At 34.7% G+C, this 25,393-nt stretch overlaps 1 protein-coding gene across 8 annotated transcripts in view; it reads right to left on the bottom strand.

Annotated features, from left to right (window-relative positions):
- The window catches only part of KCNH7 (potassium voltage-gated channel subfamily H member 7), a 182,343-nt gene that overhangs the window by 49,084 nt on the left and 107,866 nt on the right, over positions 1 to 25,393 (bottom strand). Inside the window, exons 4-8 of one of the 8 annotated variants that reach the window (XM_085553004.1) lie at positions 24,826 to 24,858; positions 20,850 to 21,278; positions 17,368 to 17,388; positions 16,841 to 16,864; positions 13,420 to 13,634 (exon numbers count right to left, since the gene is read on the bottom strand). In XM_085553004.1, coding sequence (XP_085409130.1) covers positions 13,420 to 13,634; positions 16,841 to 16,864; positions 17,368 to 17,388; positions 20,850 to 21,278; positions 24,826 to 24,858 — 722 coding nt within the window. The remainder of the gene's footprint in view (positions 1 to 13,419; positions 13,635 to 16,840; positions 16,865 to 17,367; positions 17,389 to 20,849; positions 21,279 to 24,825; positions 24,859 to 25,393) is intronic. The other 7 variants (XM_085553006.1, XM_085553005.1, XM_085553007.1 and 4 more) reach the window with 7 other exon arrangements.

Here is a 25,393-nt window from a genome sequence, read left to right as displayed (position 1 = left end):
AAAAAAAAAACCTGATAATAGAATCAAAATAATTCTCATTGCTAGTTAAAAATATGGGAAAGGTCTAAGAAAAAGTTGTGACTTTTCAGATCTTTTAATCCTAACATAGCAATTCCAGGTTGAAAAACAAAACCAAAATAACACACACTCACTATCTGAGTGTAACAAGGTAACTGCACTAATGGAATATAAAACATATTCTTTTTTCTTAAAGAACAAAAGAAAAAGGTGTCATAAGAAAATTAATACCTTTCTTATTTTTATAAAAGGCTTCTATAGGGTATTTGATCAAATGAATCTTAACGTCCTCCAAGTATCTTCACAAAACCTGGAAATCTATTTGGATTAAACAATATTTTCAGCAGTTGGTGACTATAAAATAAAGTAGCATCTCCTAAGTTCAAGTAAAGTGAAGTTACCCTTCCTGTGTGCTCTCTGATGCGGCTCATGGTACAGAATGAACAATGTAATCCAAAAACTCTAACCTCAAGTACAATCTCTTCCTTTAACATATAGCTTTGATGTCACATTTAGATGAACTTATTTTACATGAACTCATCTTCCCATAAGCTGGGAAAATAAAGAAATAAGAAAAAATATTGAAGCATATGCAAACAATAAAGCCATATACCCCAATTAAAAACCGATTTTATTATAAACATGTACTTTAAATTTAAATGTTATTACAGCTCAAAAAATAAAGAAGTATTATTTCAGCTTTAAAGGAGGGTATGATTATGCACTGGATGTTTTATCAGATTTGTGGAACTGCCTTAACGTAACCTCTGTTGGCTCTCATTTCTCTTGTGTAACAGTTCTACTGAAGCTACTAAGCTATAACCAGCAAGGACATCTTTACTCTTTTCTTCTCTATTCATAATATTATCATGAGATCTCCACAAATTGGACCTTCTAAAGAGATCTTTGAATCAAAAAAGACCTAAAAATAAACATTACACAATCATTATTGAGTAAATGGAAATTAAATCAACACATGCTTGCTGATGACAGGCATTATCTAATTCCCCACAAGACTGTTAGTGTTTCATATTTCAGTTTTCTGAATGATTGTCTTCCTTGATGCTGACATGAACAACTAACAAGATTATGTCACTGCTGCAAGAAATTTGAAGTGCTTTTCATTTAGAGTGCCCTACAAATCCAGCTTTATATTCTACTTTCACACTTCAATACTATAAGACATTTTAATATATTTTTCAAGGATATCTATTAAAGAGCATCTTAATCAAGAAACACTGATCACGTGGGAAATGTAAATAATTTTCTTCCTGTTTTAAGGGAACTTAAATTTAAGTGAACGTGTCTCTTTCTTTAAAGGCTTTAAAAGGCTTTAAAAGGCTTTAAAAGGCTTTAAAACCTTATAGGATGTAATGCTGATATTTACCATTCTCTATGAGACAGCTTTTAGTATACCTGTGAGATATTATCATACAATGTTTAATGATCTCATATTTTTAAAGTTAAGCTGTTGCTAAGGAATATCTGGTGCACTGTGGAAATATGGGTTATCCTTGCTTATGCTATGATTCCCATTTGGGAACTTCAGTTGCAAGAGATAATAAATCTTTCTAATTTAAACAATAGACTCAATATTTTTTGTTGTTGTTTGCAGGGTCAGAAACGGCACAATAGATTTTTTTGTTTTGTTTTTAGACTTTGCCCACATATTCAGCAAGAGTAAGTTTAATTTTAGGTAGACAGTGAAAGACATTTATTTGTTATTATGGTCTGAACCTGAGAAAACCTCAAAACATATTTGAGTTTTGAGACATTTTGTTCCAGAATTAAGACTGCTTTTTAAATGCCACTCAAAAAAGCTTTTTATTGACTTAATGAAAGGCTGAGTTTTTCTGAAATGTTTTTTTCTCTATCTGATCTGGTGCTAGGCAATTATCATAATAAATGTTCAAGTTATTTGAGTGAAGTTGATATTTATTGCTGTTTAGAATTGTTTAAATTTAAGTAAAGGAAAAAAATTAACTGAATTATAACTCTAATTGCCATAAAATGGTTATTTTGATGTTGGAAAATTCAGGAAGAATAGCAACTGACATGGTCTCAGACACCACTTGAGCACCTGTGAGCGTAATACTGTTGCTTTCACCATTCAAATTGCTCCAGCTACATTGTTCTCTGTCTGTCTTAGGTAGTTTAGTTACAGTTACATATTTATAAAGTTTCCAATTAGATGTGTAGGTGAATATTTTCTGCCTGCATGGGAATTTGCTGCCTGCACCTGCTTTATGGTGCTCTAATTCCTCTAATTCACTGTTATGCTTACAACTTACGTAGCTGAAGCTGTAAGCCTTATCAAATGGAAGCCTACATCAAAACACATGTTTCAAGTAGATATTTCCTCGAAGCAGGAAGTGCTTTTCACGTCCTTGCCGAGAATGCTTTTGGGAAACAACACTGAACAAATAATAGGATACCAAATGGGTTTTACATGGTTTTTTTGCTGTCTCTTTTGGCTAAGGGTTCACATTTTAAATCTGTAGCTTCACTGTCATTGACATTCCAATAGCAAATTGCATTTAAGCTGTATTTGGAAGGTTTTTGAGAAGGTGTTATTAAAGATTAGAATACATAATTGTAAAGGGGAGTTGATACATAACGGTGAACTACAGAAAAGATTTCATGCCATCTTTCTGTATATCTAAAAATTGTATTTTACTGTTTTTTAGAAATATAAAATGATCTCTCTGTACAGCTTTCTCCTCTGCTTTTCACATCTACTGGTATCCACAAACAACATCATTTCCAGAAATGTAATTGCAGGTTTGATATCTCAGCCAATATAGCAATGCAAAGCAAAGAGAGAAGCCACGTTATTATCAAGTGAGTTAACTATTATGTGAAGAGAATTGTGGTACTGTTCTAACTCTTAAAGATTTACAAAGATTCCTCAAAAAATGTGTTCCAATCTGTCTCTATTTGGCAAGGTAGCATTCTTCCTGATGATAAGTACTTCCAAATCCTACTGGAAATTTGAGAGAACTGGGACATCTTGGAGTACTGAGTGCCTTACAAGACTGAGCTCATACAGCGTTGCATTTTTATCTGACTACCATATAATACAATAAATATATTCAACTAATGATATTTAAATATGCAGCAACACAGAGTCACCAAATTAGCAAGTAAAGTTATGTGTACTCCGACAATAGATCAGTAGAACAGGATTGTCTTCATATTTGTTCAGTAAATTGTGCAAATTTGATGGAATTAATATACATGTAGATGTTGCTGACAAAGAAAATTGCTTCACTGAACTCAAGTACATATGAAGATTTAGAAAACTCACTACCTTTAGCTTATCATTTTCTCATATGGATGTTCAAATAAAGGAAGATTTTTTATAGTTTATTTTCTATCCATTATTTGCCATGAAAAACTTAAGAAATGGCTTACAGATTTTAAACCTCAGAGGCTCTTCCTGCCACTCAGTGTCCAGTTACTCACATGGTAGTGGGCAATGCATGAGCAACACAGAAGCATACAGATTTTTCGAGTATGCTTTAGCGATTTTTAAATCTTAGTGATTTGCAGATTATGAAAGAAGGAGTTATTAGCAACTTAGCAACTATTTTTTACAAACACTGATACCCAAATACGTATTAAAAGTAATGTGATGCTCTTTATGAATTCTCCAAGAAGCAAAGAGATATTATTACAGGAGAAAGAAAATACAGCACTTCAATATGCTGAAGATTTTGCGAGCTAATCATTGCTCATCTGGCAACATAACCAGTAAGTTGTTAACAAGCATTTATATGTCTGATCAAGAAAACATTAAGGGAAGTAGTTTTAATAAGGGCTTAAATTACTGCTGTGATTTTCAGTCACCTAAAATATATTTTCTCTTGTTAGCTCATGGTATGGCATTGAAACAAAGCAGACTTTGTGCCTGTGTTTTATTGTCCCCCTTAAAATATTTCAGAAAAAAATTGTATCTTTATAGAGTTGCCAAACATTTTGATTCAGTTACAAAAGAGCACAAATGATGTAAGAAAATATCTGAAGTGCATCCAATAAAGATGAAGCAGGTGCAAGCTCTACTTTTGTTCAGTGATCCTAGTATTGGTTGACATAGCAGTCAGGATCAGTGTACAAAGGGAAAAAGGATCACCATCCTTATATTCATATTTAAATTTAATCTTCAGTTTCATGCTAAATTATTGGTAAATAATCAAAAAATAAGCAAACTTCAGTTCCTAGAAAATTTGCATCTCTGCTGCTCTAACGAAACTATTGTGTTAACATGACACCAGAGATTCAAAAATAACTAGAACTACCTCATTTATGTAATGCTAAATTAAGCCCATGTTTGTGAGAATGTAAGATTTAACCAAGGACATACTGGAATCTTTTTGATGCTGTAGGTTATCACATGTGTGGCTGCAGGTATGAAAAGTGTAAACCTGGAAAAAGAAGTTTTGAAGCCTGTCTGTAAGATTGACTGTTACCAGTATTTTTTTGTTTTCCAGATGCATTGTCAAATTTATCACGGTGTTTAAACTGCAGAATGGATCACTCACTTTTTCAGTTTCTTTAGCTTACGTGTAAAAAAGAGAGAAAAAAGCATTGCATATCTGGAAATAATCATCCTATACGTATCTTATATTTTAAACTTTGCTTGAAAATCTGGAAGGAAGCTGCAGTCAGCATGTTATTCTAACAAAATTTGTCAAAATATGTTAGCTGGCCTCTAATGAGTTCTACAGGATGACCATGAGCCCCAGGCACTGATTTCTTGCTCAGTTCCAAGCCCAGCAGCTAACATCATTAGAGATTAAGCTGCAGCAAAAGGTATTTCCTTCAGTTATAATCTTTCATTGTTATCCCACCTACAAACCCAATAAAACTAAACTTTTTTGAACAGAACAAAGTGGTACAAATGTGTGACTATGACATGTAGTAGCTCTTTTGTTAAAAGGGAAAGTAGGTTTCCTCATAATTAATAAAATTCATTTAGAAAAGGGAATATATTCAAAGAAGATGGATACTTAGATTAGAAGAAAATGCAAAGTTGTGAAAAGCTGTGTACTTCATTTACTACTAGTAGTATTCCAAACAGGCTATGCCCAGAGCTGTATATACCTCTTTATGTCAGTTTCCAAGTTATTAAATAAAAAGTTGTTACTTTAATTTTGATATTTGTAAAAGCACTGCCTTAGTGTATACACTTTTTTGAATAGAAGGTTATACTTGCAAATACATGCAAATCACCTCAAAGAAAATTTTACCCTGTGTTTCAGTGAAGGATTAATTTAGCTTTTCCTAAAAAGAGACTTATCTAAGACAACTCTAATACAAGTCTGTGCTGGTTTTGTGAAGAAAAAACTCTGCATGTTTTCTAAACACTGTGAATATTAACTAGATATTCATAAAATCTGCATAATTTAGATCTGTATTTTTGTATTTTTTTTGTATTATTTTTACAGTTGCACACAAAGAAGCGTAGATGGCCTGAATAAGACGCTTTTAGTAAATATCATCTAGAGACTTATATTGTAAAATCCTCACTGATTTCATTTCTTAGCATCACTTGTATCATCCATAAAGCTCAATAAGTGCATTGCAACTGCACATGATCACACTGATTAGCACACTATTTAACCAGAACACTGTTTCACAAATAAAATATTTGGAATCCTATGACCTTTGGTTTTTGATTCATACACAGAATCAAAGGTTGCAGATATTTCCTTTGCTCTGACTTAATTAATATTTAAAGATAATTTAAAGACTGCTCCTTTTTTTTTTTTTTTTTTTTTTTTTTTTTTTTTTTTTAAAGAAAGCACTATTTCTGAACTGTTCTAGGTATCCACTTTCTCTATTGATTCTGTTACCAGTGACAAGATAAAAGCATTATGCAAGTTCTAGCATATGACAAATTACAGATGAGAAGCATAACCTCGTTTATTTTGAGGTCACAGAGAATTCATCAAACAACACATTGTGCTGATTGGGCTGAATGGTCTTTATTTTTTCTTACGTTTTCTAATCTGAAGATAAAAATTCCAAGAACTAACAAAGCCTATTCAGAAGCTGTTTTTCTCAGATTTCAACACGTGTACACCAACCAATCCACGTTCTTTTCTCCTACTGGAGCTAAAAGAAAAACACCCTTTCTACTGTTCTTCTTCTGTATGCTCAATATAAACATGGTTTATAATCAGTGATATAAGATAACTGCCTTATAATTATCACCAGTTATACCATCACCTCACTATTTGCAAATTGAAAGAATGTTCAGTTTATTCATCAGTTTCTTTTGTCAGTCATGAGTGGGCACATAACTATTTCCTTGAATGTTATCTTTCAAACTATCTACCAATTTTTCAGTTTGTGTTTGAACTAATATTACACTAGAAGGGAAATGTGTTACTTGGAAAATATAGTATTAAATTGTTAGCAGCATTTGCAAGATGTCTTGCATCAGAAGAGTGTTGAGAACCCAAGGCTGTTTAAGGGTCAGAGCACTCAGAGTGAGCGAGTCCTGAGCCTGTTGTCCTGGTGCTCAGGGTTATTTCTGAGAAATTTTTAGCAGATGGCCTAAGATAACTAACAGTCAAAATTATTTGGAAATAAAACTCAGGACTTCCTCTAAGTGACTATCCTAAATGTTAGGCACACAAGCCATGTGCCTTGTAAAATGCCAGCTTTTTCTGGCCACTGAAATCCACAGTATTCTGCCTTCTTTCCTCCCTCTTTCCACACATCAGTTGCTATTGCTGTCTATCACTGGGTGATTTTCTGTGGGAAAATATATGCTTATTCAGCCTAAACATAGAAAGTGTTTCCTGAGTTAGCATAGTAACCACTTGACTCTGGTCTAATTGAAGTTATTTCTGTTTTGTGTAGGAGGTTGGGTTGGATGGCCTCTAGAGGTCTCTTCCACACTATATTTTTGTATGGTTCTAAGGTTATGTAAAAGAATGACTTGTTTCATAGCTGCTTTATAGCAGCTCGAACTGCATACTTGAAAGGTATTATTATTTCAGGCAGTGCATACCAGGTAGGGCAGAGGACTCTGCCACTTTGCTGGATTTCAGTGGGGCTTGACAGAGGATAAGCAGAGGCCTGACTTCTTGCAGTTCATGATGGAATAATTCTGATGGGTGAAACTCTTCATTTTCACTGTCTAATTTATCAAGTTCAAAAATTTCCAAGGTCAATACACCATGCAATGTTTCTCAGTTCTGAAGAACTGAGGTTTACCAAAATACTGCCTACAACTTGTTTTTCATCAGTCTTATTTACTTAGTTCTTATTTCCTCAACTTTCATCGCATTCATTGTTTTAAGAATCAAGTACAGCACAGTCTGAAAACCTGGACCTACCTATTTTCCCTCATATACAAGCATCAAATGAAGAATGTTGCTCTTGAAAAAAAACCAAAAAACAGTATTCATAAAAACAAAAAGACGTATAACCCATTCCATGTTAGCTTCACAGAACAGATCTGAGTATTTGATACAAGGCAGTAACAACAAAGAGCTCATACAAAACACTGATTACTTGAAATTGTTAATTCATAATTAGATAATAAAGATACTGAATACTTTTTCTTAACAGCAAAATCAGGCTTTCCCTTTCTCAGAAGAGTAGATCTTGGGGGAATGACTTGGACTAATTAAGAATGATTCCAGGTTATGTACTTCAAAGCAGCTCGGCTTTCTGAGTGCACCATTTCCACCACATTTGTGAAATCTTCTCAAAACACTATCAGTTTTGATGTCTTAGCCTATTCAGCTATCACACTGGGCTTTACTGGAAACAATCACCCTCAAGAAATGTATTATGAATCACAATTTCTGTAAATCTGTAATTACTTTGGCCATTTTCTTACTTAATTCAATAGCAAGTTGCTCTAACAAAAATGTTACATTTTCTAAAACTGATCAAAACCTGGGCTTTATTTTCTTTCTATGCATGTGTATGTAAGCTATGTATAGCTTCTTGTTCTAATACAAAAGAGTCTATTCTTGAAGTTTGGTGGCATCTTTGCATAGATTATAAATTATTACACCAGACTGGGTTATGTTGATTTTGTCTTTACAGTAATGTTCTCTGCTTTTTTTTTTTCTTTTCAGTTGTGCTTTCTAAATGATAATTTATTCTAATTCTTTAACAACATCTACAGTAAGAATGAAGCCCAGAAATATAATGGCAATAAAATATGAAATTTTATTGTATCAAGATGCTAAGCATGATCGTAAATAAAGGGAATAATTCCTGAATAATTTATATCAATTGATCATTGAGAACAAGAATAGCAAATAATTGAATAAAAAAGACATTTCAGGAGAATCAAATAATTTACACTTTCCATGAAGTAATAAGGGAATGCTGGCTCTGCTTACCTCCCAATTTTTCTTTATATGTATGCCATGCTGCATAATTGAAGTACATATCAAATCTGTTTCCCCTTAATTCAGATTTTTCTGCTTTTTGACAACTTTTTTTTTTTTTCCAAAGGGAACTGTTTTGAAATGCTGTTTGTGTGCAGCTTACTCCATGACATTGTAAACAGTGCAACATGTCAGCTGAATCAAACTACTGAAAATATATAGCTCAATAATTTGGTTTGCTTCTAGGTTTTAAGCTGTTCTTCATTGTCCTAGACGCCTTCTTTTAGCCTGAGAACCTGAAAGTTGATTTGAAATCGCGATCATATAATAGATCTTTCCATATCAACAGCTGAGGTCAGCCTTAGGGGATATCGCAACTCATTTCCTAATCTTTTAGAACTGACAGAGAGGAGTCTGGCCAGATTACAAAAACATACAAGTGAAACTACAAGGTCCATCTATTCTTGTGTGATCCACTGCTGAGAGCTGCACTTTAGGAAAAGCTGTGAGTGTCTAGCATGTCTGCAAATCGAAACACAATCTTACAGTCAATTGTGTATCTAGTTACATTTCATTTGATCAACCATGTAAGACGTTAGGGTGCATATATTTCAGGTGGGAGGATGGTTTTGAAAAATATTATCTACTAAAATTTAAAGATTATGATTCTACTTTCCTACAACTCAGTTATTGTGTCAAATCATAAACAATTGATACAACTGTCCTTCAACCAGAACAGACTGCTGAATTTCTGGGTACCAATAACCTCTCTTAGCATTAATGATGAGGGCCCACAGAACAGTCTTGCTTAAATAACACAACAAAGGGATCTGTAATTCACATGCTTTTCAACTGTAAATTGCTTGTTGCCACCGTTAGACTGTGGATATTTAGAAATACTTTCTTCTCTGTTATTAATTACAGATAATGACCAGTGTAATCTTCATGCCAGTTTGAGTCCATTCACAGATTTCTCAGCTTTGGAGCCATGTATCAGCATGAACTGAATGTGTAATAGGACTTAAAACAAAAAAGTTTAATGAATAAGATAAAATGGCTTACTGTTGGTTCTCTAGATGCTATAATTTTGAAGCCACTTCACAAACTCATCAAAAATGTTAAGAGATAGATGTCTTTTTTATTTTTTTATTTTTATTTTTCCCACACTGCTTTCTTTAATAAAAAGTCTATTTTTGTGCCTCTGGGAAGACTTGTCTCTTTCTAGCGATCAATGTCAGGACCCCATCTAAACCTGTCAGTGCAAAAAAAGTGCAGAAATTGGATTGCTTCCCTGAACAGACCATCAAAAAGTGAGTCATGAAAAAAGTAAGTTCTAGAAGACAGCCTAGCTTAGCGTCTCTGGAAATCATAATGTGAAACATTAAAAAACGTTTTCAGTACGTGGAAGGGAAATGTAACTAATTTTAGTGACAGATATCTACACTGGGATATAACAAAGCCAATTATTCAGTAAGGGCTATCTGGAAGCTATTGCTTGGCTATTCATATGAGTAAAAGTCCGTGTTATGCAGAAGTGATGGCTCTCTGTATTACACAAGGAGTTTTAGTCAGCTAAACCAAAGGACATCTCGGACATTATGAAGAGATTAAAATTGCAGTTACTTTATAGCTTGCAGTGAAGTATGTGACGGAAGTGTTACTACTGGCTATATAGTGACTGCAATCTTAATGTCTACATAATGTCCTGAATACTCCTCTTTAGAAGTAAATCAAAATTTGAAGGGTCCTAACAATAGAATTTTTAACCTAGCTCTTTCCAATTAAATTTGCTTATCATGTTACTTAAAACGTATGACCTTGAGAATATTATTTATTTATTAAGAAGTTCTATAGCAAAATTTCATTTTCTCCATCTACATTTTAAAGCTTTTATTTTTAACTCAAGATCAACCACTGTCCCACAACTTTTGTTCCTTTTGAAAGTCTTTTCTAAGCTTTTTTTTTTTTTTTTTTTCCCAGTCCTAATTTATTCCAATAAAATCTCATTTGCTAAAGCATTTGTCTCCTCCTTAAACGCTTTGTCAAAATGTATCTATCTCTCTAAACAGAACGACCATGATTATGGTTTCTACTGTTCATTTCTATTCACCTACCTCCTGCAAGCAGCTGCGTGCTAACTGCTCCTTCTTAACTATCTTTTCTACTCAAATTACTTCTCTGAATTGTGAATATGATAAAAGTAATACAACTGTTATCTCTGGAAAGGGAACTCATTTTTGAATCATAAGCTATTGACACTTGGTCTGTTAATACTGAGGCATTATAGAGAATCCAGAGCACAGTGATACAACCACGAGGCTCAGTGGAAGTTTTAGCTGAATTGGAATTTTTATAACACAAACTTCATAATATGATGTTTTGAGAATAAACATAAATATTTCTCCCCATAATAGTTTCATAATTAGATATAAACTTGGCAGTATGGCACTAATTATCCAGTCAGAATTTTGAAATAACCAATAAAGCCTGACTCATGCTTACATAACTTTTAATAATTAGCCTTTATAACGTAATTTGACTTTTTGCCATATTATCTTTGAAGAGATTTCCATGTATAACTGCAGTGAATAATTAAAAACATATCGAAATGGATCTGGAAGAGATTAAATCTTTTACAGCTGACCAAGGAATAAAGTACAATGGCTGTAGATTCAAGTTGGCTATCACAGACAAAATATATGAAAGATAAAAATCCAATTACATTTTAGGTACTAACTGATCTCAAGATAGAACTGATAGAACTTCTATCTCTGTTTCTCTAGGAAGGTGTACAATACATTCATTTTTGCATTTGTCACAGGGAGTAGAAGTACAGAAACTATCTGGCATAGTGGCAATGTAGAGAATATGCAGACTGGTCTGGGGAAAGCTGGTTGAAAGTTGAAAGACATTTTAGGCAAGATTTTTCTGATAGGATTTCTATCTGTATTCTAATACCAAGCACATCTAAACTTCTTCAGTCTGTCAGTGGATGGACACTCGAGGGATGATCCTGTGCTTATAGAGACTAGAGGAATTCTTTTGGATAAAGAGCATTGTGTCTCATTATTTTTTAAAGGACCTTGCATACTGGTATCCTGTCACAGAATCATTAAAGTTGGAAAAGACCTTTAAGATCATCTAGTCCAGCCACCACCCTATTACCACGACGGCCACTGTCCTGGCTAATCTTCATACATTAATACAATACAAATGTAAGATTGAATCTCAATGTAGCTGAAGACTGTTGCCTTCAGGGGCGCTGTATTTCTTTTAGGCTGAAGAAATAAGCTCATTCTTGTCATTTTATTTTCTTCTCTAGCTCTTTTCTACCTGCTGTGCTGGAGTTTACTACTTACTTCATTCATCTAGCAAAGTGATCTGTAGAAGTATTCCTTTAAATGTATCAGGAAAAACTGTCTTTCACAGATGTAGCAACAAGAAATTTTGGAAGATAATATTTGACCCATGTAATGAATCAGATCATGCCTCTAAGGATTTGGTTGAAATTCAGGCAGTCAATCAAATATCTAACCCTTATATCTTTTTGACTGTGTCCTAATAGCTAAATAACAGGTGATGAAACTTGGAGCTTAGCTCATGCGTGAAACTGATCTGTGTATTTTGTTAGATCTCCAGACAGTTCTACCCATTAGGAATACTAGAGGACACCAGTAACTGTGTTATTCATGAAATATAAACCTCTGGAATTTGACTCCATAAGATTCCGTAAGTTGAATTCGGTTTTCCAAGAAAGTCTGTATCTAATAGACACTAAATATAATTGTGATATTTTAATCTAATCAATGAACAAGTAAAAATACTGAAAAATACTGGTTCCTTTGTTTGCCTAGAGAATAAAAACTTACCCCTGCAAACCACTATCTAGAAATGAACTGCAGTATGTCTACATTGCTCTCTGAACCTCAGAAAGCTAACAAATTGAAAAGTTAATACCATAAAAATTCATAAAATGGTGAATAGTATACTGCTTTACTGTGAAGATAGCTGCACAGTCAAACTAACTGGACACTGAATTCTATAGAGTCTGTTTCTGTAGGTCCAGAACAGACATAATGTATTTATGTGAATATTATACTTTAATGAGATTGTTTGAAAGTGTGGTTTCATATTGCAGTTTCCTTAATAAACACACCTGTAAAATGCATAGAGCACATCTATATGTAAACAGTATTCATGTTGTTTACACACAGAAAAAAACTGTATATACTGGCCCTTATCCTCACTGAGAAGGACAAAAGAGCAGAAAAGAACTCTTCATCCCTCTCACGATTCCTATCAGGATCATACGCAATCCCTTTCTCTGCATGGGTGAGCTAGCATGCTGAGATGAGAAATCTCTATTCAAGAAACACTGACTTAGAAAGGTAAAATCTTTCCAGTTGTGTATCGTGAGCATGAATTCTCACCTTCCACACAAGAAGCTTAGGTAGAAATGGCACAGTTCAGCTTGTGGTGTGCTAGACTTTAAACTTATCTATAGATAAGCACCAGCACAAGCCTATCCTGCTAGACTAGATGACTATCAAAACATTATCTTGAACTGCTTTCAGATTTGGTTGTGTGCTTCATTCCCAAGACTTAACAGAAGATATCATACATCCAGTTCAAAGGTATCTGCTCTTCATTTTGACAGCCTTTCTGATGTACTCAAATGGGAAAGCTACCCACAGGAAAAAGCATTATGAAAAGACAAAGACCTGGGGCAGAAATTACAAGACAAAACTATGGTACCTACATCAGTAGCACAGACACTTAGATTTTTTATCATGTCGTGTCTTGCACTAATCAGTGATACCCAAAATTAACTTTAAATTGTTTACTCTATTTAAAATGTAATACCTTTTTAGCAGACTTAAGCAGAATCATTGAATACTGTAAACTACCTTGTGAAAATAAACTGGAGGTGAAGTAAGTCAAACCTTCCAAGGAAATCTAAAGAAAAAGTACAGAGACCTAGTACATTGATAATCGGCTTTGTAAAACTTAACATTAACTTAAATAATGAGTATTACCTTACCTGGGTAACCTTCTCTGTTACATTGTGCGTTCGATCTTTCACCTTAGGTGCAATAATTGCTTTCTCCGAAGAAGGAGGAGATGAAGATTTTTTTTCATTTTTGATATCTGAAAAGTTCAGGGTGAGTTGAGGAATTTTGTTGATTGTGCTGTACTTGTTGAGATTTGAATCCGATGTAGATCCCAACAGACTTGATTTGATATGATTAAAAGGCCCTGAAAAATCAGATCACATATTTAGAATTTGACAAATGGACAGAAGTAAGATATCATCAGTATTTAAGTGGGATATATTAGAAATAACTATTTGCTATTAGTAAAATTATCCGCATTTTAACAATAATTCTACCAGTAATCAGAATAAATTTCATCATCGGACGTAAATATGCCATTTCCTTTACTTAAAGCCTCCACTATACTTTGTAAAGATTGTGGAATACAAAAGACATACTAGGTCCATGCTTAGCTGTTTTAATTTTAACAGGTATGCTCTATGATAATTCTGGCTGAGTATAAATACTATATTCTCATGTTATTTATAAAAGCAGAAATAGGGCATGCGATTTTATAAGTGTCTGAATTGAGCAAAGGCCCTGTTATAGCACCTGTACTGCTGCTCATGCTTACTGTTGAGTCAGTTCTGAAATGCCTTTTGGCAAACTGTAAAATGGACTGGACTCCATATTTAATCAATGCAAATATTAACCTAGGTCTAACATTGTCTTTAAAGACTTATTTTGAAGAGTCACAAACTCACAAAATGCATTGGTGTAACTGTCATGTACAAAAAAAATATTGAAAATAATAGCACAACCATATGTAGAATATTAATGGAGTATTTAACACACAATCATCTTGCATTATTTTAATGAGTCATGTTAAATAAAAAATACGAAGTACCGCACTTCATGAGGTACGTATCCATTATAATTGTTCTTTCAAATATTGGACTTAGTTATTGGAACAAGTAGACAATCTGACTGATCAGTAACATTATTTTGTGCTGTCATGATAGATTTGGCCTAGAAATCAAAAACATTCATAGAAAGGAAGTTTGGTTTTGAGAGTAATACTGGAAAAAAGACTTCTACAGATGTATGGACAACAACAAGAAGTTGTGGATTTAACAAGAAATCCTGGCCTTGCTGTCAGGAAAATGTGGGATTTCAGTTTTAAGTTTTTTGTTTTTGTTTTTAATCTGCATGAGAACATTACTGTATGCAAATGGCATAACAGATAATGAGCAAGAATGTGGTGGTTTTACTTTTTATTTCTTTTTTTTTCTTTTAAATTCCTTGGAGGAAAACAAGAACTTGTGCTGCAATTCATAACCAGACTGTAAGACAGAATTAGGCTATGGGTTAAGCCTGAGTAAACAGGAGATGGGCTGCATTGTATTTGCAATGTATGAGTGACTCAATTCAAAGACACCAGCTGCCTGGAGGATGCTGTGGGTAAATTCAGGCACTGCTAAACTCTATAAGTTGATCTCCTGAGATTTTACTTGGGACTCAGAGCCCAAAGCTGTTTTGTGAAAGTTAATACTTTAGTTAATCTTTTATGCTTAATACCTTTCTGATTTATCTTTTCAACAACAAAGTAGGCCTCTTTTTTTGCTTTTGTTGTTATTAGTTGTCTGTCAAATTCTTTAGGTGAAGATTGTGTCTCTCTTGCACTTGATTTAGAATGAGTGTGGAGGAAGCAAACTTTTTATTTGCTTTGTTAGCTTACAAAAAAATCATATATCTTATATATGTTATATGTTAACTTACAAAAAAATCATACATGTGCTCTCTGCTTCCCAAATTCATATACAGTATGGGTTAATGTAAGCCAGAGGAAAAATCCCTCCCTTAGTCCACTTCAAATTGTGCCACAGATACAAGTTGCAGCTTTATAAGATCCTGAATGAAAAACCTTGAAGTTTGTTTAGATAATGGGGAGGGTCTGTGTCTTTGCATTGAACAGACAGGGGAAGATCCACCAGACTTTGCACTGAATAGATAAGGGAGGTCCCTGAGACTGTGTTGATAAGAAAAGTTCCACAGGTCTTTGTATGGAATATCTATTTACCTCCAGGAAGACCTCTGAACGCATACAAACTGAAGAGCTCTTTGTGCAAGCTATGAATGATAGGAGGAGCATATCCCTCAAGCATCTAGTGCTGATATTAAAGAATGCCAACTTTCTAACACTCTTCTACTAAAAGTGTTCTTCAAAATAAAGCAGAGCACACAGTGACCTTAGAAATTAGGGACTGATCTTCCTGGCGTGCGCTGTGCAGGGATAGATTGCCTTTTTTATCAGCTCTACTTCAGTACACAACTGTAGCAATTGTTTTTTGAATACTGAGTAGGTCTAAACATGAGTGGAATATCTAGTTGGGACCATCCATCAGATAAATGACATTCTTGATATCCAAAGAACTCTAAGATAAAAAAAAAGCTGAGAGCCTAACCAAACCCACAGTTAGATAAATAAGATTTTTTTAATGATAATTTTATGTTGTTTCTGTTCCAAAAGGAATTACTGTCTCCTCTACATAACGTGCATGCCTTAGCATATGATATTAGATTTAAATTAATCGCACATGAGAATAAAACCTTTTTTTAACCACCATCTTTTCCATTAAAAATTGGCGAAAGATATTTATATATATATATAATTGATAACGATAATTAATTAAAATCCCTTACTAGATCTTAAGTACAACGGGCTGGCAACAATAGAGCTGCTTCTTGAGAGCTAGTGGACTTATCCTACATTCTCATGGTAGGAAGGAGAAAAGGGGGCTGTAACAAATCACAATTGACTCTAATTGGCATCCTGATTGACACTTTCAGCAGAACAGGAGGGAATTAAATAAGCAGGGAGAAATATATGCTTCTGCCTATACTGTGCAAAGGGGATTCTTTAAGGTTAAATGTGAGCTCCCCATCTTATGGTAGGATTCCATTGCCCCTGCGTACAAAATGCATTAACAAAGGATTTCACTTTCTGAGCTGTCAAGCCAACATCTTTCACAAGCAGTAAATACATTTATGAAAGCTGGTTTAGACTACATTGTTCCCCCCCGAGATTTTACCAACATAACATGAAGCAAATGCAATGATTTCATAGTCCATGACTCACTGTACAGAATCTAGCTCATGCAGTACATGCAGTTTAAAGAGAATACCAAGTACGCACACTTTTTGCGTCATGCATGAAATCACAAACTGGTTTTCAGACATAGCTAAAATAACTGAACACTTTAATCGCTTTTTAGAGATGGATGATTTTAAAAATGCTTATAAAAGACATAGTTCAGTGCTGGTGAATAGAAACAACTTTGTAACTGCACGAAGTATTATTTCAACATGTAACTGGCAATGAAGTGCATGCATGCACACTTTAATGCTACAGGAAGCTTGAAATCATACCCCCTGCCATCCAGGAACGTGAAACTAGTTTTAAGGAGACAAAATAGGAATAAGTGAAGATTTTTCCATAGGACTGGACTACTAATTAATTCTATTACTTTTGAAATAGTTAAATGACAAGTAGCCACCTTAGTACAATAGACCGAGGGTGGCCCAGACTGATTTTTCATCCTTTCACAGGCAAAACCTCTGGTTGCTTCGACCGAAGTTTTGCCTGCTTAGACAGCAGTAATGAGTTAAACGACCTGAACTAGGACCCTTCCTTTATGTTTGAATTAGCAGATACTTAAGTTCAATGACCGTTTAACTATGCCTTCACTTTTTCCAGGGATTGGTAGTTAGTGCTTTGAGACAATAGCTAAGAGAATAACAACATATTTAACACGTATAACTTCAGTAATGGCTCTGGCTCCAGTGGGGCCAGCATGAGAATGTTGCTTTTGAACATTTCATACAGCAGGCAAAGTTACATGCCAAAAAGTGTGGCTGCTGAGACACTGGAAGGTGTAGTCTAGACGGTACTTTACCTTTGACATTGCGACCATTGTCTGGTTTTCAGCATAATAAAAGCAAAGAAAAAGAGAGAAAATAAAAAAGACAACTAAAATCTGCATCAGAAAAAGCAGAAAACATTGCTTCAAAATATACGTGGTTGGAATTAAAGTGATTATATTATGTAAAGTTTTAGGCAAGATAAAGTCACTTTGGCAGTCAGCTTGTAAAACAGTTAGCAGAGGGAGTTGCAAAAAGGATTGGATCTAACTTGTTTTAACAACAAAACAACAACTTGTTTCTCCACAAGTCCTGTGCTGGGTTGGAAATCCAAAGATCTAACCCACAAGACAACTATTAGTCAAACGCAATTAAACTGGACAGAGGCACCCACAGCTGAGGGCAGCCCAGGCCAGCAGCGGGGACTGCGTGGGAGGCCTCACATGCGCCTCGTGCCTTCCCAGTCATGACAGGAGTTACGTCTCCCAGAGCTGCTTTTAACGTAGCAGCATCCTTGCTCACTAAGTAGTGAGGAACCACTGAGGAGAAAGATGAGCTTTAAACTTTGTTTTTTTTTTCAGCACACGGGTACCTTTGTGGTAAATAGAAGTGGAGAAGCTATCTTCGTGAGGTACACCTGCTCCTCACAGGTACCTTCAGCCCTGAACCTTCACCTGAGATCAAACTGTATAATAATTATTATTTAAAGAAATCATGTGAGTGGACAGTTGCCATCCTACCTTCTCAGGGATGTACATGACCCCTAGGCTGCCCCCCCCTTGTGCAGCCCACCCTGCTTGGCACAGGTGAGTCTGTGGGGGCTCCAAGGCTGGCGGGAACACACCCCCAGGATACATCTGTGTTCCTGTGTGCCACCAGCTACTGTCACCTGCTTCAAAGATCAAACTCTAAAAGAAGTTTGAAGACTGCAGGAATGGCTGAGAACCCTTTCTGAAAGCAGTAAAATTGTACCTGCCTGCAAAATCTGGTTCGCTGATGCTTCATATGAGAAGGATTTGACTGGAGTTTGGTGGAATACAGTTCCCGCCCTGCTGCTTTTGCTATCAAACAAGTAGCTTAGGATGGAATTCAACTGAGTGTGCCCAAATGAACTACAATCCATCATTTTTAAGGTAAGACCTTTTAGTGTATGATTGCCACTCTACCAAATTAGGACTGGAGTTTACTTTTACAAACAATAAATAATCAGGGTTTTACATTCTTCAGTATCTACAACAACTGCTCAGAATCTGTAGTCCAAAGAAGAGGATTTAGGCTGAATCTTGGTTGCCTGATGTAGCAGTAATGCTAAGTTAGGGCTTGGAGCAGTGACTGATCACTGGGCCAACCCAGGGGAGCTCAGGCGCGTGCAATGATTTGGATGACCAGAAGGGGTGGAGAGAGGATTTGCCCTTTCTCAGACTTCATTTAAGGGTTGGCAGTGGGAGGAAGAGTATGTCTTGAGGTCCCAGCGTACGTGAGGATTTCTGAAGGTAAGCAACTTCTTTCCATTATTTCTTTGTGCATGTCTGTTGCATTTGAGCAAATTCTCACTTGCTGTGATCTAGGACCTTGCTGTACTGTTGCTGTGCTTTCCATTGTGTTACACCTGACTTGCATAGATCGCTTTAAAACATCAGTGGGGGTTTACAGCTTGCTATTGGTTAAGGTGTGCAGGACTTGCTAGCAAAATCTAGATATCTTTTCAGCACAAGGTGCTAAATTCAAATGCAACTGGGAGAAGATGGCATCAAGAACGGTTGATAATTCAAATGGAGTACTGAGATCTATCCTCTCTTCTGCTGTACTTTTTAAGAATGCGTGTGTATGGCTTAAATGAAGGGGCAGATTCTTTACAGTTTTCTTACGTATGCAAAGTAAAATCTGATGACGTTGTTTTATCTATTTACACTCTAAGGGTGTAAGATATCAGAGGGATTTGAATGTGTTTTTTGCTTCTTATCATAAAATCCCGTGTTCCTTGTATCTAAAACTGAAAAAATGCTACTCAGTGCTCTTCCAAGCAGCCAATATTGTTTGGCTATTTCTGGGTTAATTTTATACTGTTATGACCAATAGAACTTAGTAATCAAATATAATTATTACGCAATTTTTAGACCAATCTGTGAAGTGCTTTAATCAGAGTAAGTTCTGAAAGTAGAAACTGACAAAATATGTCTTTAAATGTGTTTTATTTGAAATGTTGGTTTAGATTTGTGGAAGTTAAAACAAAAATGAAACATCTGTAACATTCCGAAAGACATGCCTAAACATTGGTTTCTGGCTCCAGATTCTGAACTTGAAATCTTGGCTTGAATGTGAAAATAAAATACATCAAAATGGCACGGTTTGGAATAGATGTAATTGAGTTTTCAGGTTCTCTTGTGCTGAAAAAAAATTGGAATATAAAAGAAGCAAATAATGATTCTTAAAAAAAAAAAAAACCACAAAAAAAAAAGCCCATTATTTCTCACTTATACTTAATACAGGAGAAGTATAAGGAATAATCACTTCTGCTATTGTAGGAATTAGTCTGAGTGGGGGTGGAGCTCTCAGACCTGCATTTTAGGAGGTGTATGAAAGCAGAAACCTTGCTGCCTACCTTCCAAAAGGCAGGCGCGCTGAAGTGAATTACACTTGGAGTCAATGAATAGAAGAATGAGCAATCATGGAAAATGGAAACTCATTTTCTTATGTCGTGAAAGGCGAGTACAGATTCACGTGTTTTTGAATTCTTAAAATATTCCACGTATGTTACTTGCCATCAAACTTGAATAAAAATTGCATAAGTCATTAGTATCTACAAAAGCATTGTATATTTGGCAGTTTTCTGTGTAAGTCAGTTACAAAGTACTTTTCCATTCACAGGGTTTTGAAGCCTCTATTTCCTAAGTTTCTTATCATTCCCTCCTTCAACATGAAGAAACCATGGGATGTACTCCATGACTTAGCATGGGGTAGTTGGCACTTAAGGAGCTGCTTAATATAAATTCCGTGTATTTCACTAGACATTCCATCAAGTATTTAACTGGAGTTGCTGAGGAGATTATTCTCCAATGTGTAAGAAAAAGAATTAGTTTTGGATTAGTGATTATACAATATGCATGAGAGATTTAAGAAAATAAGCTGTTCCATCTCTGAAGTAGGATTCCATATGATTAGAGATATTATACGTGAGTATGGGGTCAGAACTGTGCATGCAGTTCTGGCTTAATTGTTCAAATGTTTTTTTTTTCACCCAAGTACAAATTAGTTTTACAGATATTTTCCTGTACAGAAGGCAGTTCGTGGTCTAAGAGCAACTCAATGATTTCATTGATCTGCTTAGACATGAAAAGCAGTATTTAGAGTTTTTTTTAAAAAGTCTTATTTTCTCCTTTAATATTTTAATTGTGATTTGTGAATGTGTAGAGATGAATATATGTAGTTTGGTTACAAACTGGTAATTACAGTGAAAAGTCGTGAAAAATCTCTTTCTTAATGAAAGACAGAATACTAACTGATTTTTCTACCATACCTTCACTTGCATGACGATCCCTAAAAATGTTCTTCGGGTGGACGGTAAAGCCTTCTATGTCATGTACTGAAGATGCTCTCCGTATACTACAAATGCTTTCTTTTGATCTGGAATGGGTTAGTGGATTGCCTGTCTGTATTGTGTCTGGATAAAGTCTGTCCCATTGCTGTTTAGGTGATGAATGGTCGAGAGGTCCTGATATATTAACCAAAGGTGAACATGTACTTGGTTGAATCAGTGCTTTTGTGTCATCCACTTCTGAAGGACTACAACTTTCTTTTGTAGGTGATTTAAAGTGCTTCATAGCCACTGAGTCGTCACTGTGCTTAGATGAGTCGATTATCACTGCATCAGGATCCTCTTGTGGTAAGGACTGTTTTCTGTATGTTAAAAGTCTCAATCCAGGTAACCGGAACCCAAAAAGTTTGCCTAAATGTAAATATATGTTTTTTTAAAAACAAACAAACAAAAAAACAAACAAAAAAACACAAACAAAAAGACAAAGAAAAGATTATATGTTAGTTTCTTGTCATGAAAATCTGATTATTTTTTTCCACACCCATTGAGATTGTGTAATAACAGCCATAAATATTTGACCTATTATTAATAATGTTTTACATTGGGATGTGTAAATAATATGGAGGTTTGTTAAATTCCAGGTTTTCCAGGTTAAAGTCCTGTTAGGACTTCATATTTCAATCAAATCTAAGCTAATGAGCTTGGGAAATGAATAAGTGTTGATACTATGGTCTGTATTATAACAAATAATGTCACTTATTCTGATGGTTCATTCTGGCTTGAATCTGTGTATCTGTATAAGGCTGTTGGAACACACTGAACTACTTTGCTTTGTACCTGTACAAATCTTATCAATCTTATGAATGGTATTTTTATGTCTAGCTGCTGTTGAAGGGTGTTTGTTTTTTTTTTTTAATTTTTCTGGCACTCTGATCTAGTTACATTCATGGTGGTGCAGATGGTCTTTTCTGCTTCACCAAATTAATATGACCATGTTATACTGCATTACTGATTCAGCTGTCTAACTGCAGTTGAGCTGGAAAGAGTACGCTGTGAGAATGTTGCTTCTTGCTGAGATTCTTGGGCATGAAATTAAAAACCTAAATGAGTAACTTTTTCCTATTCTTCTATAAACTGTAATAGATGATCTCAAAATTTAAGCCTCTCTCTTCTTTTTAACTTGAATATCCTTTGGGGATGCTATTCAGTTTAGAGGTAATGAGCTATATGTGTTGAACATTCAGTGGTCTCCTGTAGTACTGTGGCTAAACTATCAAAAAGCCCCTTCAGAATTTATCTAATTTATATCACACTTCATTGCTTAGCTCAGTAGTAATACAAGTTGGCATGAAACAAAATTCATGGCCCCAGGCCTGATGTCCCAGTACAGACCAGAAGTGTCAATGGAGGCTTCCTGGCATAATTTGTGTATAGGCTGAAATCTTTTGTTCAAAAGTGGACAACGCCAGCACTGTAGGTATGATGTCTGAGTAGATTTATCATGGTTTGTAGAACCATGATACTGAACATGAACTGAAAGATTTCTGAGATGTAATGAGAAGTCTACTATGAATATACAGGCGATGTTACATGAAAATCCTTATGTTCTATTAAAGGTGAAAATTAGATAGATTCAGCATTAAGAAAAATTTGGCAGATTTGTATAACTGTGGATTGTTTAAAAACAGTTGAAGAAAGTAGTTAAGTCTGGGTCATAGCTCTAGATAAAAGAAAAGACAAGGGAATTTGATCTAAAAACTTTTATGAACTTCAGTCATGAATTGCAAATTCCCTGTCCCATGAGCACAAATTTAGACTTTCCCAAAACAAAGCAAAGAAGCTTGATGCAGAAAAGGTTTGCACAAGATAAATTAAGTGAAATGTGTAAGCTCTCAGAACTGTTTTCTGTTACAATGTAGTTTGTCCTAGGCTAAGGGCCCAAACTAAACCGAGCTGCCCATGTTGAGGAACGAAATGTAACTATGATACAGCATTGACAATCAGGTCTGGGGTCAATATATCACATGTCATGACTACTCTGGCTAAAACGCAGAACAAATTATATTTCTAGCACATAAGGCTAAAGAATACAGCACATATATTTGCAAAGATCTGCCTGTTCTTAACAAAGAGATTTTCTTGACAAGAGTGGTAAATTGGCTATGACAGACTGCCCTCCAGAGTAGGAGTTAATTCTACAATTCTTTTGTTCAGAATCTACTCCAAGCAATGAACAAAATTACTTTCACAAAGGGAGTAGTAGTCAGCTCTTTCAAGAAAGTTTTTTTTTGATGCTGAGTGACCAGTACCAAGGAATTTTCAGGATATAGGTTGTCAGCAATACATACATGGGCAATTACTAAACTTCATCTCAAAGTTTTGGAAATGTAGTCAAATAACTAATGCAACAGGCTGAAGGAATCAACTGCTCTTGAGAAATGGAGTTCCTAAACACTGGATATCTGAAATAGCATATACTTGAATATACTCTATGGAAATGCTGAGGCATGTGATGCTGCCTTCAGACTGGGCTCAGCAAGCCTAAGGACAGAGAATTACAGCAAAAGCCAATTATAGAGGTTTTTTTTTGTTTTTTTGTTTTTCTATTTTTGTTCCTTTCCCCCCCAATGTAGAGAAGCATACATAAGTAGATCATTTTTTACTTTGCTCATTAAATAATCTTCATGCTCTGGTTCTTTTTTTTTTCTTAGTCAGGAAAAGGCAGGCATATCCAATTATTAACCTTAGAAGCTTAAATTTATAATTCTCAGCTACTGCAGACACTTTTAATCCTCTGGTGTGGTCTACTTTAATTTTGGCATTTCAGTTATTCTTTTAGTGTTCTCTAAAATTTGAGCTTGCATTTGAACTCTTATCAGTATCAGCAATCATTTTTATGCTCCTTTCTGAGTGGAAATAATTTTATCTTTTGATGGTGATACTTGCTTCAGGTTGTATTTTTCCTAAAAAGTAGTGTTCAGAATAATATGATACAGAATCTTCCTGTTTACAAATACACCTATGAGTGTCCTAACAAAACATAGCTTTTCAAGCTGTAAGATGTGCAGGGAGTAAAATTTCTGACTACACATAGGGCTATGCTGAGTCTGGCTGACTAGTAAATGTAGGTGTTCTCAGGTATCTGAAAAAGAAAGAATGGTTATATGCTATGAAGTTCAAGTCCAAAGATCTTAACTGTCTGTCTTCTCATTTGTTGATAAAGATTGTTACCTTTTGTTCATTATAACGTGCTTATAATTGCTCTATTTATTTATTCTTTGTGAAAAAGGATGTGAAAATATAATTTTGATCCTCTCATTTTATTTCTTCTGGCTTTATTTATTAGATAAAAGTAAAGAAGAAGGAAAATGTAAGTAATTGCAATGAAATAAAATAGCAAGCATCAAATAATATATGCAAATGATTATTCAACTAGCATAGTATTACACTATCTTGCTGAGACTATGGTGGTTCTGATAGCTAGAAGAAATAATTCATTTCATGCATTAAATCAAGTTCTTAAGAAAATCCCAACCCTTCATCATCTCAGTTACCAGACTTTGTAGATTTGTTAATGTTGTTTTTGTCTGAGACAGGAAGCCTGAAGTATTATTTGTGTTTTAATAGCAAATTTATACATCAGTGCTAAATACCACAATGTGTTTCCTTTCATGCATTTAAATTTTATGTTCTTCATATAAGAACTTTTAGCAATAATAACCTGAGAAGTATCACTACATTTGAATTTTATGTCTCATATAATTATACGAAATTTAATAGTTCAGTTGTTATATCCATAGTTTTGCAGAAATAAGTATTCAGGAAATGGGGGCAAAAGCCATATTTTGACTTTCGCTCTTCTAGAGTGATGTAAAATGTAATGAGATATTGAAACAGTAGAAACAGAACAAAGCAATAAAAGGGTATTAGTAGATAGAATTTTAGAAGATAGATTTACCTGAAGAAGAGCCACTTGAAAGGTTGTTACCATCTGAAATACAATTAAACTAGATTTACAAAAAGCTTTAGCTTAAAAAGAAAAGTTTTCAGAATATAAACAGACTATTAAGAAAAGAGGGTTGAATATCAAATTTCACACATTTTTTTTACAAGCAAACTTAGTAGACTGAATTAACATTCAGTGTAGATAATCTGCAGAATTTGATGTAAAAGTACACTGTCTTTTTTTTTTTTTAATTTAGAAAATTTGGTAACTATTCCATTAAGTTAGATAATTAGTCAGTTTTGTAACATACAACAGCATATTTCCAATAACTAAGCTCTATGGTTTCCTAATGCAGACAGGGAACTGAAGTGGCTGTATCCAGACTAACGTGCTACTTACAGTGAAATGGAACATCTAATTTCTTAGTGAGCATTGCTGTGCTAGGAAATGCCAATTTTTGTTTAGAAGAAAGTTGCTGAAAATCTGAATAATTCACACTCTTTATAGAGAATAGGCTTTTTTTTTTTTTTTGTTTTGTTTTGTTTATTTCCCCCCCCCCCACTGTCTCTTGTTCAATATA

Source organism: Coturnix japonica, chromosome 7 (genome assembly GCF_054131305.1).
Source record: "Coturnix japonica strain WE chromosome 7, WE-NBRP24, whole genome shotgun sequence".
Lineage (NCBI taxonomy): Eukaryota > Metazoa > Chordata > Aves > Galliformes > Phasianidae > Coturnix > Coturnix japonica.
Note: the sequence above shows the minus strand (reverse complement) of the source record. Positions and strands in the feature narration are given on the sequence as shown.